Consider the following 13,748-nt stretch of genomic DNA (forward strand, 5'->3'; position numbering starts at 1 on the left):
TAAAATCTCGACATCTTAACTGGTAATTTAGAAATACTGTAATTACAAGACAGTAACAACTTGAGACCTCCAACTTTCTTGAATATATTATGTGGAATAAAATTCCATAATGAATCTGGAGCTTTTAAGCATTCCTTTAACCATTTAACTTTAAATGTATATTTTAAATCCATAAAATCTATCAAAACCACCTTTGGCTTTAGGACCAGAAAGCAAAGTTTTTTTCAAATGATGGTGCTTATTCTTCCATACAAATTTAACAAACATATCATTAATTTCTTTACATGTAGAATCACAGACATTAAGGGAGAGTGCTAGATACACTAATCTAGAAACACCTTCAGCTTTAGTGAAAAGGACTCTACCTAAGATTGATAAATCTCTTTGAAGCCATAAGTTCAATATAGTTTTAGATTTTTTCATTTTGGGGGAGAAGTTAAGTTGTTGGCGTTCTGTAACATTCTTACAAACAAAAACACCAAGATATCTAATACATTTTTAACAGGTATATTATATATGGTTTTAACATTTGTTTCAAACAGACATAAAATTTCGCATTTTGATTTATTTATTTTTAGTCCAGAAGCAGCTGAGAGCATTTTCAATCTGGTGTTTGTCCTTTAAGAATAATGCTGTAGGCTATCATCAGCTAGTTGGGTCAGTTTAATTTCCTTACCAAAAATAGTCAAACCTTCAATTATTGGGTTATTTAAAATATGTAATGAGAGCAATTCGACCACAATCAAAAATGAAAAAGGCGATATCGGACAGCCTTGACGGACGGATCTCAGGAAGGTGGCAGTGTCAAGGGGATGGATCTGACTACATGCAGGCGTAGCTCACAGTCGGCCATATTGGAACGGACAACTTGCTCTGACTCTGGCTGCAGTTACAGTGCAGTAGATAGGTGATCCAGTCATCTGCGATTCATAACTCTGTGTAAAATAAATCAGTATGTAGCTATTACTTTAACTATTTGCATAATGTCACTATAATGTTACTTTTACAAAAAAAAATACATTATTAAAATTATCCGTGATTTTAAGTTTGCTGCATCATAACTGCATAAACGTTCATAAAAAATCAAACCGTTTTGAAATCGGACAAAAACTGAGCAAGTTATGGTCATTATAGCAGAACATGCAGCATAGGCTCAATGCTCTGAGGGAGAGAGTTGACCTTACCAAGATGGCCGCCGTACTGGCTACGCTTTGTCATTGGGAAACAGCTGCGGGTGAGTCATCTATATCTATGGGCAGTGTCATACAACGCCGGAAATGTTTGCGTCGTTACGTGAGTTCCTTTAAGGATGTCGAAGTTTTGTAGTTCCTGTGTTGTTGACCTGTCAGCGTTGTAGTACAAGCCCCTCACTGCTGAACAAATTGTTCGTCCTTCTGCTTAGTCGCAGTCTTTTCCTTCTCCGTCAGCAGCACACCGAGAACCAGGGCGTCGGACGCACAGGACTGTTCCCGCTCACCGTTGTTGTCAGATAATAACCAGCGAGCTAACTAGCGGCTAAAGTTAGCTCGGCGTTAGCTCGGCGTTAGCCCGCAGCGTCAACTAGTACCGTTAGCCTCTTAGCCGTTAGCTCGCCGGGCTGCTGGCAGGAGGAGTGGAGGAAGCCGCCCACTCCTGAAAAGCAGCCATTCCGGACGAAAGAGTGAACGGTAGGTGAGCACAAACTTCAAGCAGCTGTCCAACATTACCTAACACTCATGTACGGGATACTTGAGCATATTAACAATATGGGTTTTGGCCGGAGGGAGAGGCTAACTTAGTAAAGCAAAGAGGGGTTTGACAGTGGAGCTGCTGCTGCACAGCCAGTGTCACCAGTGCAACTCCTGTCAGCTGTTTGAGTCACTGGTTTTATTTCTCTGCTGTCACCAAGCTGGACGCGTGTTGTGCTGACTCAAGGTAACTTTTTTTTTTTGGCATTCCTCAACCAATTTCTGTGACGCTGTCGAAGTGACAACGAAACCAGCGAGGGAGCAAACATTGGGAACATTGTGTGAAAATCAGCTGCAAGAAGCCCGTGGTTCTCAAAGGTGGGTCCGAGGACCATCAGTAGGCCAGGACAGTGTCCCAGTGTGGTCTGTCTGTGTATTCACTTTATGCTACAACAGCACAAGAAGACAGCGTTGACTTTTTTTGTGCATACTTTGGTATATCGTATGATATTGAACAAATATTGTATAGTTTAAATGCATAGTCTGTTTAGTGAATAGCTAAGTGATGATCAACGACATGCTTCTACTGCAGCTACTTTGAGCAGTGGTCAATTGCTTGGTCAAACAAATCGTCAAAGTGTTCTCTATTTCCACTATTTCTTATGAGGATTTACTGTTTGATTTTGTACGTTGAATATCTTTAGACTGTTGATCAAATTAAAGGAACAGCCACTTTGGGGACTTGTAAAGTTAAAACTGTGGTAATGACTATTTGATGATTAGTCAAGACTGGTAATTGCCATTTTTCGTAATAATGACAACAATAATTAGTTGGTTGCATCCCTAAATACTCTTAGCAGCTTATTCACTCAACATTCCCCTCATATTTGGTTTTTGTGTTTATTGGCCCATCAGAGGGGTGTGCATGGTCTGCCATGTCATAGAGCACCTGGTTAAACAAGACTTGGTGCTGTCCTTTTGTTGCTTTCTTTTTATAGCTGTCGGTTTTAGTTATGATGACATGTGCTGTTCATGTAAATCTTCTCTGGCAGTGTGTGTGGGAGCTCTGCAGGGTTTCTCACTCGCAGTGCTCAGCTGCTGCCAAGAGAAGAGGTAACAGAGTGCAACTCGCAAGTTGCCCAGTGTTGGATCAGGTAGCTGCCACTACCAGGAACGCCTACTGTCACATCTGTCACTCATTATACTGAGTCACATGATCCATAAGTGACCCAGCAGCGAAAGTCCACTGAAGGATTATTGAGGCTTAATTGCAATTTAAAGAAGTGTCTGGTATAGATATTTTAAAACGCTGACCCCTCCCTTCAGTGACCTATGGCTTCATTTTGGTTGCATGAAGGAATGTGAGGAATGGGGCAGAGCCTTCACCCACAGCGCAGGAACCCTCTGTGATTGGATATCAGCATTAGTCTCTGTTGTTTTGCTTTATTCTGATAGATTGGGCTGGACTCACATCACCTGTATGGATGGGATTTGTAAAGGTGTTTCAAAGTGTGTTTAGAGGATGCAACGTGATGTTGTGAAATTAAAAGACCATTTCAATTCCTGGTCCTGTCCTACCAGGATACACATGACATTTTTAGGCTCGACCAGGATTAGCAGGTTGCTAACTCCGACACATTTACATCTGTACACCCGTACTGATGTTCATTAATGTGTATTGTCCCTTTTAAATAAATAAATAAAATGATGATCGCTGACTCCTGACAGGAAGGAGTGGAGACAAAATGAAAATAGCCATTGAGAGCTAAGAGATTACATATTTTAATAGAATAAGTTTGGATTTTTAAGATTTTAAAATATATATATGTATTTATCAACAAATCATGAAGTGGGCTTATTTGGAACACCCATGGGCTTAAAGGGTACATTAAGTACCCATTAAGCCCATGCCAGATTTTTGGTATATTTTGACAAATTAAACAATAAAAACATTAAAAATTGGTATAAATGAATGAATGACACTTCAAATTAGACATTAGACTATCATTTGAACTAAAATGTTTTCACTTAAATTGGGGTGGTATATATTAAAAATGGCTGAAAAGCAGATTTGGTGGGCTTAATAGGTACACTTACCCTAATTGACAGAACATTAACATACAAATATTTTCATAATCAGAGAATTAATAAGATAATTTATTGTCTTTCTTTGTTTTGTATCATTGTAAATCAGACTTCTTTGGTTTTGGGTCTGAAGACATCACCAGGAAGTAAAGAAAATAAACTTCAAATCTATCTTTTCAACTATAATAATATTTCAAATTTGGATGTGTTGCTTGTTCAGAGTTCCCTCTGAGTACACCAGTGTATGTGTGCAGTCACTGGGAAGTCACCCAACATGAGGTTTTGTGCAAAGCAGAGTCACCTGAAGTCAATCAGCATCTAATATGAAACTTTCCCCTCTGGTGGTGTGTGTGTGTGTGTGTGTGTGTGTGTGTGTGTGTATGCTGACTCTGGCATCCGGAGATTCATCTCTACTTCACCAATTGTGAAGTTAATGTGACCCTAAATGTGAACAGATGGGCATCTGAATTGAAGGCAGGAAATGGTTCATTTTCTTTACGTTAAGGAACAAAATGTTTACTGTTGAAACAGGTGGTGCTTGCTTGATTCCCATGTGACCTTTTCTGTGCCTATGAAACATCTTATTTGGTTCATTGAGCCAAGGTACATACTGTGTTCTCCCACTGTCACTAGGTTGAAGTTGACTTGTCATCTGCCACAACCACACAGCTGTCTAGATTTACAGTCTGCCTGTACTGTACTGTATGTTATTCAGTGCCCACTTATGTAACATAGAGGTCATGTCCAGAGCAAGGGCATGTTTAACACAGTAAAACTATGCGTCTGCATCTGTGTCTTCCTTCCTACTTGAACTATAAGATGGCAATGGAGTGTATTGTGTATTAGCTAGTGATTTAATCATGTTTGTCTTGGTCCTTGACCCAGATGGAGGCCCAAAGCTCCAGCGGGCTGCTGCTGACCAGGAAGAGAAGGAGAGAGGGATCCAATGGGGAGACTGATGAGAGCGAGAGGCTTGTGAAAATCCCCAGATGTACCGTGGTGAGTGAGCTAGCCGTCATTGAGCCGTATATTTGCTTTTATACATGCAGTGTGTTGACGCAGGGGTGCGATTGACTCATAGATTCACAGTGACATTTAAAAGAATGCTGAAAATTAAAAACCTTAAATTCTGCCAGCATGCACGATACGCGTATCAACACAACATTTGTCTGTCATAGGTTTCTCTGTTGTGTGTGTAATGCATGCCAGTTCTGTTTCTTTGTTATGCTCTGTGGAAATACCACAACATTGCAAAGTCAGCTCGGCTCGATTTCAACACAAAGAACACTTGAGCAATTGAGATTTAAAATATCTCAGACTTTGGGTAGATGTAATGGGCTTAAAGATGTCATCAGCTGTTTAACCAGAATAGCAACACGCTCGATTTCCACATGAGTAAAGTAAATGTCACAAAATTAGAGATATAAGTCCTTTACTTTTTCCAAATATGGAAGAGTAAGTTATTTAGTATGATGTAAAGCAATGACGGCTGTGTGATGTAACACTGATATGATATCCATTCATTCTGTGTGTTTGGCTCCTTTTAGGGATTGAAGCACCCTGCACCTTTTGCAGATGAGCTGGAGCCAGCTGATAAACCCTACGAGAGGGTCAACATGGAGCAGGCCAAGAGGGGGACACCACGTGAGTCCGATTCCCTCCATCTTTTAGCGGACGAGTCTTTCTATGACTCACACAGGAGACGTACTAATATTGGTGTAAAAACTGTCACACATATGAATAAACAAGTTGTAAACAAGTACATTCTTGAATGACTTTGCCCTGTGACACTTTCATCTCTGCTTGTCTGGTCTTGTCTCTCTCCATCCAGCTGACAGACCGGTCCGGGTGTATGCAGATGGCATCTTTGACGTTTTTCACTCGGGGCATGCCAGAGCTCTCATGCAGGCTAAATGCCTTTTCCCAAACACACACCTCATTGTTGGAGGTGAGTATGAGTCTGTGCGTGTCCTCATATTGGCAGCAGGTGTTGACGTATTAAACTCCTCAAGTAGAAATCCAGTACAGACAGATACATAGATGACAGGTCTGTTAAAGATACATATTTATCTATATCACAGTGTGCAGTGATGACCTGACCCACAAATACAAGGGCTTCACAGTGATGAATGAGGATGAGCGCTACGATGCCATCAGACACTGTCGCTATGTGGATGAAATTGTGCGAAACGCTCCGTGGACGTTAACGCCAGAGTTTCTTGCAAGACATCGGGTGAGTGGATGAAAATGGTTAAAAGACACAAACCATAAGAACAACACATTAACATTAGAATAATTAATCCAAAAGGATGAGATTTACAGTCACAGTTTGTGTAACCCTCTCCCTGCTGTTTTTTGTACAATTTGTAGATCTGAATCTGCTGTGTTGATGTGTGTTGTAATGCCCTTTCCAGATTGACTTTGTTGCCCATGACGACATCCCATACTCCTCAGCTGGCAGTGATGACGTGTACAAGCACATTAAAGAGGCTGGTGAGTGGTGTGATGACGCGATACAGCTCAGTGTTATGCTGCGTTCACATGGAGCCGCTGGACGGAACGGTAAAAACAAACAAACTGTCGGACGGCAAGACGCGTCACCATGTTGCTATGGCAACGTCAACATACTCGTACTCACACGTTCGGTTTTGATTGATTGAAATGTTTATTTCGAATATGAAAATAAAGTAGTAAAAAAAGAGAATAAGACAAAACATTTAAACATGAAAAAATAGAATACATATTCGAAAAGGAGTGAGAAGAAGTAAAACTTATAAACTCCCACCCCCTCTCCTTATATATGACTAGCTAAGTCATATAACTAACTAACTAAGATCCTTGTCTAAACATATCTTATGTTACAAAATCATGAATATAATTTATTTATAATTTACTTAACGTTTTAATTTAATTTACGTTTACTAATAATTTACTTATACACACTAATTATGCATACATACTAATTATACAAACATACAAACATACATACATACATACATACACATGTCCACATACACGCGCACATACATGCAAAAAAAACAACAACAACAAAACAACAAAAAAAAACAAACAACAAACAACACCACAAGATAATGACCAGTATAAAAAGATAAAAATAAATATGCACAGCAACTTCATTACACTTGGTGCTACCCAACATTTACCTCGTCCCTGTACTTCTGGAGAATAGACTCTTTGTACCTCATTTTAAACTGTTTCATGTTGTTGAGTCGCAGTTTACCGTCGCAGCGGACGGCAAAAGTTAAAATATTTGAACTCAGGGCGGCATTGCCGTTTGCCGTTGCCGTGCACTGTATTTTTTGCTGTGCTCCCCCAAGTTTTACCGTCGTCCTCTCGTCCACTAACATGTGAACGCAGCATTACTGTTTGCACACTTGGTGCCGTACAGACTCCGTTTTCTTTGAGCTACAATCTAAGATACTGAATTATGTGACTAATCACCAAGACCGTGATGTTCTCTTTATACACCATAGAGACCTGTGGGTATCGGTAGTTTGGCCAAACATATTATTGCTAGAATACCGTGACACTGAACTGAGTTGTATTTGTTAACAGGAAACTCTAAATAACATCTTCCTCGTCTCTATAAGAGGAACTCACTGACTACACGCACTGATAAACTGATAAGTCTGTTTACTGCTGTTACACACAGCCGAGGGGAAACCTGAGCACAACATTTCACCCTCCCATTTCCAAGGATGTCCAGTGCCATAACAGAAGTATTTTTTATTTTAGTGGGATAGAGCAAGGTTAAATACAATACATAGGTTTTACTTGCTACTTAAGTAAAACTAAACTTGAATACATACGGGGGCTCTTACCTGCCACCCTAACAAGAAAAAGGCATCTCAACCTTTATAGATGGTTTTACACAACTGATCATATAAGTTACTTTACACAATATGTCAGCCACCACTAAAGTCACAAACAAGCCAGGACAGGTGAACAGCACCGCCCTCAGGCAGGAAGGGACAACAACAAAAAGACAGATATAAATAGACTCGTCAATTATGAGTCACAACAAACTGGTCTAGATATGTGAAAAATAAAAACAAATCTTGTACGTGAGCTTGTCACACCTCTTTAGTCTGCCCCTCATCTATACTCCACACTGCTTGCACAGCACACCCAAATGTCTATAGTGGAACTGCATTGTGGGTGAAATAGGTGCCAGTTTTTGACAAGGAGGAAGAATGTGCATGGCCTCCATGTCTTGCATGGTGTGTGTGCATGGAGGCCATGGCGGTTGAGTGCATTACTTATTGTTTTCTTTGAAACAACTGTACCTGCTGATTCCAGGTCTGTCTGAAGCTCTCCACCAGTGTCCTGGACTGTTAGGGAACCCTTCTGATTATTGTTTTGACTCTTCTGTCTGAAATCTTTGGTTGCGTAGGTCTTTAGACAGCTCTTAGACAGCTCTTTGCCATTGCCCATCATGCAATACTTATTGTCTGACACCTTGGTGGTGAGAAACCTTTTTAAAAGGCATCAATCAGGACTAAACCAGCAGATATTACTTTGCACTGATAGGAGACAGGATTACATTCTAAATACTGACAAACTCCAGCTGCTTTCTTGGCTTTCCAAACCTTTTTGCCCCTCCTTTTCTTCATGTGTTCAATACTTATCCCCTGTGTCATTTCACTTTATTACACATAACTTAATTTATGGACATTAATGTTCGGATTTCTTTGTATGTGTGCATTACTTGGGTTGATGCCGACATCTGGTGAACATTTCATGTCAATAGCTCTATTAGAAATATATTTTCTGAGAAAAATGTTGACGTGTTCAATACTTATTTTCCCTGCTGTATCTGGTTCTCAGCTTGTTTAAAGTGTCCAGTTTAAAGTGTCCAGTACTGAAAAGACAGAATCCACCTCACTGTCATGTGAGGGTGAATAGCTCAAGCTTCACTTTGATTCACTGAACTCTGACCACAGATGTGAACATTAGTCAGTGCTGTCAGCTGGAAGTCGATGATGAATTGTTTTCCTGACTTCATGATGAGGACAAAGTGGCCTTTTCATCACCATGTGCATCCATTTGACCTCTGCTGTGTCTTTTAGGTATGTTCGCTCCCACCCAGCGGACAGAGGGCATCTCCACCTCCGACATCATCACACGCATCGTGCGCGACTACGATGTGTACGTCAGACGTAACCTACAGAGAGGATACACAGCCAAGGAACTCAACGTCAGCTTCATCAATGTATGAAACCTTTAGCTTCAGTTAAGAATAAATGGTGTGAGCAAACGCTGTGTGTGTGTGTGAGGTGATTCATGGCCTCTGTGCTCCTCGTTCTTCTCACCAGGAGAAGAAATACCACCTGCAGGAGCGCGTGGACAAAGTGAAGAGGAAGGTCCGTGATGTGGAGGAGAAGAGCAAGGAGTTTGTCCAGAAGGTGGAGGAGAAGAGCATCGACCTCATCCAGAAGTGGGAGGAGAAATCCAGGGAGTTCATTGGCAACTTCCTGCAGATGTTTGGCCCTGAGGGAGCTCTGGTGAGGACAGTGGATTTGTTTTTGGTCTTTAATCACGGTTTAATCAGGCAGCAGCACTAAAAACACATCCTGATTTACTCTGGTGATTGCCTGGAAGACATGGTGCAAAGAGAGGGAGGCTTTATAGTCCAAAACACACAACTAGGAGAACATGTGGCCCAGTGACACATATGTAAAAACATAGTAACACACCAATCTGCCTCTACTTTTTAAACTTTGTTTTAAGTTTGAATGAGCCAAAAGATAATGGGACAAAGCCAAAATGATTGACAAGTCATCACAAACTAAATATTTGTTCACAGCCACAGTGTTTAAAGGGATAGTTCAACATTTTGGCAAATTGGCCCATTGCCATAATCGCTATAGTCATAGCAGTAGGTTCGTTACCTTTAATTGTCGGTGTAAGCTATTTTTAGAACGGAGGAGCGGAGCGGCAGGCTGCTCAGAGCTACGCTATGGAGGAGAATTTCTTGGTTTCCCTCATCAAACTCATCAAATACAAAATCCCAAAACTCCAAAACGCTTTCGTGGACAAGTTGTGAGCTGCACAATCACCACGCTATGAGATAATAATAGAACGTGACGAAACGGAGCCGTTTTCGAGGTAAATACAGAGTCTGCTTGCTGAAAAACTGTCCCTGAACGCAATGCGCATCAGCGGTTTTGCATGAATTTACCTCTAAAACAACTCTGTCTCGTAACGTTCTGTTATTATCTCATAGCGTGGTGAATGTGCAGCTCACAACTTGTCCACGAAAGCGTTTTGGAGTTTTGGGATTTTGTATTTGATGAGTTTGATGAGGGAAACCAAGAAATTCCATTAGCCTCCATAGTGTAGCTCTGAACAGCCTGCCGCTCCGCTCCTCCGTTCTAAAAATAGCTTACACCGACAAATAAAGGTAACGAACCTACTGCTATGACTATAGGGATTATGGCAATGGGCCAATTTGCCAAAATGTTGAACTATCCCTTTAAACTTTGTGAACATTTAAACTTTTTTTTTTTTTTTTAACTCTTGGCTCATGATCCCATCTTGTACATCGCCTCGTCTCCTTCTCTGCTCCACAGAAACACATGCTGAAGGAGGGAAAAGGCCGCATGCTGCAGGCCATCAGCCCGAGGCAGAGCCCCGACAGCAGCCCCACCCGCGAGGAGCGCTCCCCCTCTCCCACCTTCCGTCTCCCCTTCTTCACCAAGACCTCCCCTCCGCCCTCGCCCCCGCCCCACCACAGCGGGGCCCGCGCGTACCTCATCAGCGAGGACGACGAGGACGAAGACGACGAAAACTAGAGCGCGTTTCAAATTTGTCTGCTTTTGTGTGTCTGCGGTCGGTCGGTGCTGCCGGTCAACGAGCTGTCGGGTAGCACGGTTTCCATCGAGCTCCTGCTTCCATCGCTTTGTTTGCTTTTGTTTGTTTTGATTTTACGTTGCTGTTTAGCACTTCAGTGTCTTGTTAATGTAACAACCAGTTTCTCCACAGCCCTTGTTTTTAACAGCCAATTTATTTTGTCCTTCTTGTCTTTGTGTAATGGTCAGTAAAAGTCACCACTCGTTACTTGAGTTTGTTTGAAAATTAGTCTCATTTATCTCTGTCATTTTTTTTTTTTTCTCTGGATGTTGATTTTATTAGTCACTCACTGTCACGTAGGAATATTTGCAGGTGTCACACTCAGTGCACTCTTCCATTTATGACGGTGATTCTTTAGGTGTGCATCGTAGCAGGAGTTTTTGTTTTTGTTTTTGTCATGACTTAAGTGGGAGGGCTCGTGGGTTTGCGGTTCACTTGTTGAAGCAGCAGGTGTTGTTTCGTTGAGCGAGAGGCGACCTCTAAAGACGCTGTCGGTTATATCTGGGGGAGGCTTTTCAGAGCTGGTCAGAAAACTGTGGTTTAATTGATCTGCCCGTGTGTGTGTGTGTGTGTGTGTCGGGACAGGGGGGAGGCAGTTTAATATTCTGCTCATACCAACATGAAAATCACCCTGACTTCTACTCAGTAACAAGAAATCAAACCAGAGCAGGATCAGAGAGTGACGGTGTTAAATATCTACTAAACAGCAGCTTTCCTCTTCAGTTTGTCCGCCTGCTTTGGGGCTATGCGTCTGTGTGTATGTGCATGTGATGTGTTGCGAGCAGGCTCTTATAGTATGTCGGCATGTTTGAAATGTCTTCTGTCCACATTCTTCATCTATTGACAGATCTGGGTTCAGCTTGACTTTATTGCATACAGTAATAAATTTGCTTATACTTTTTTTTTTTTTTATGTCAGCAGACACAAATCTGTCTTTGGAGGAGAAGTTTCGAACTGGATGCCATTTATATGGCAGGGAAGACAGTCTTGCAAAGTTTGCAGGGACGACCCATTTAAATGTTGATGTAGAAATACTTATTTTTGTAGTTTTCCTTTATCCTCTGTACAGATATGATCTTAATCATTGATTTTTAGAAGTGCTTTTTCAGGCTGAGCAGAGAATCAACATGAGAGAGGTTGGACTTTGTGTTTTGTCTTTTTTCCTGATGTAGGGAAGTAACAATTTTCATCTAATACACGTGATAATAGAAAGAATTAGGTCTTCATATATTCAGAAAAACACCTGAGAACAGTCTAAACGCCCTCCTTGTAAGGAACCACTTCTTTTGGTTTTAGTCATCAGCACAACATAGCTTTCTTTTATGAGTAAGGCCTCCTCATTGGTAGCACACTTACAAGGGAAAACACATTCAGGGCTTTGGGGTTTTCCACATCAGGCACCAAAATACAGGACTTCCACTGAATTAAACCAGTCTGTGCTCGCAGCCTGCAACAGTGTAGAAATGTATCTTGGTCGCCCGGACTGCACTGTGTCATTAGTTGGGTGAAGGGTTCAGGTTCATGTATCAATGAAGCTCCAAGATCAACATTTATGTAGCTACCTCCTTCCCCCTGAACTGATTCTTTCCTAAGATGAGCACAAAGGATGAGCATTTTCTTTTTCCTTTCTGAACAGAGCCATTGTTCCAGCACTGAAGCAACGTGACTGGTCAAATATTTTACATTTTCAGGCCTTGGTGTGTCTGTGTGCGTGCGTGCGTGTGCGTGCGTGTGTCCTGCATCTCCAGTGATAAAAGCATGGTGTTGTGTTATCCTGTAATCGAAAACGAAACATCACAGGTGATCTGAAGATGTACTGCAATACTGTTCAATGACTCTAATATAAATGTTGACAGATGGCCGATCGATCTGTTCTAGGCTTAGGGTTCCCAAAAGCACTTATGGTGTAAAAAAAAGAAGAAAAAAAAGAAATCAACCTTTGCTGCAGTGACAAAAACTGCCTCTATTATTGTGGGTGTTATTCAGATTATGAGGTTGAGAAATAACAGTAACTCTACGTTTGGTATTAAAACCAGTATAATTCGCTGAGGAAATCCAGCCTTGATTTTGGTGCTAAGATACTTTTGGGACGCCTCGCCTTGATTCTTGTGGAATCTGTTCTTTTAAACGAGTGGGAACTTCTCAGTAAGAGCATGTCCACGTTAAGAGCTCAAGCTGGCAAAGACTTCAGTGGCAAGCCAATAACAGCCACTACCACAAAGATTTAAAAAAGAAAGTTCATGTTTTTAACAGCAAGTGTTTTATTGTATTATTTTTCTGTTTTGGGGTTATTTTTGTTTTAATGTCCTGGATGTAGAAGAGCAAGACAGGAAAAATGTATTAAACATGTTGGCCAAAGCACTTCACTTTTCTTGTGGTTCATTTTGTTCCCATGATAAGTCGATGATAAGAATCTGGATGAAATAACAGGCTTTGAATCAGTATATTCAACATACATCGACAGGATGGAAACTTGCATCCATTGTTCCCACACCGTCCCCACCCTTATTTCACACAATGTCAAGAGGAAACGGTAACACAATAGAATTTAGACAAGTCACAGTAATATCTGGTGAATGAAAACACACAGAGAGAGAGAGAGAGAGAGGGGGGAGGACAAGTTTGGTTACACAGTCAGATTTTATTGGACAGAACGGTCACCAGGGCTACAAACATGAAGAAGCAGACACTGACGAGGCAAACACCAGGGGGAGACCTAACCTCACTGCAAGCGTACACTCCCAGGGCCTGATCTTTGAATCAAAATAGTGTGACACAGTTGATCTTTAGTGCTTAAAAAAAAAAGAAAAAAGAAAACATGTAGGAAATCTGAGCCACGACTGCTGATAAAGGATGGTCACACCTCTAAAACTGCATGGAATGTTCCTCCGTTTTAACTTTAACTCACTGAATGCTGGTAAAAGTAAGTGGCAAGGTAGCGGGGAGGGGGGGGCGAAAAACGACACACACTCTCCACAAAGTACAAAAACAGCTCGGTCAATGAATTCCTTCTCTTTCCCAGCTACCCATACCCATAAAGAGCTTTTTGTGAGTTAAACTATTTTACTCTCTCATCCTGCTGAGTGGCAAAGAGAAAGTAACTGAGATCTAAACGACCGTTCG

General features: G+C 41.3%; 1 protein-coding gene across 2 annotated transcripts; it reads left to right on the plus strand.

The window, feature by feature from the left end:
- Window positions 1-1,318: 1,318 nt before the first annotated feature.
- Window positions 1,319-13,003, plus strand: pcyt1aa (phosphate cytidylyltransferase 1A, choline a). Of its 2 annotated transcripts, none has more exons than XM_083990970.1 (9): window positions 1,319-1,671; window positions 4,638-4,751; window positions 5,300-5,396; window positions 5,584-5,700; window positions 5,834-5,985; window positions 6,167-6,245; window positions 8,843-8,985; window positions 9,089-9,277; window positions 10,346-13,003. In XM_083990970.1, exons 2-9 carry the CDS (start codon window positions 4,638-4,640, stop codon window positions 10,565-10,567), a joined length of 1,113 nt encoding a protein of 370 aa, XP_083847096.1. In that variant the 5' UTR covers window positions 1,319-1,671; the 3' UTR covers window positions 10,568-13,003. The 2 variants fall into 2 exon arrangements, with proteins under 2 accessions (XP_083847096.1, XP_083847095.1); XM_083990969.1 differs by having other exon boundaries at window positions 1,319-1,667.
- The last annotated feature ends 745 nt before the right edge of the window (window positions 13,004-13,748 follow it).

This window comes from Trachurus trachurus (assembly GCF_905171665.1).
Source record: "Trachurus trachurus genome assembly, chromosome: 17".
In the NCBI taxonomy this organism is placed as follows: domain Eukaryota; kingdom Metazoa; phylum Chordata; class Actinopteri; order Carangiformes; family Carangidae; genus Trachurus; species Trachurus trachurus.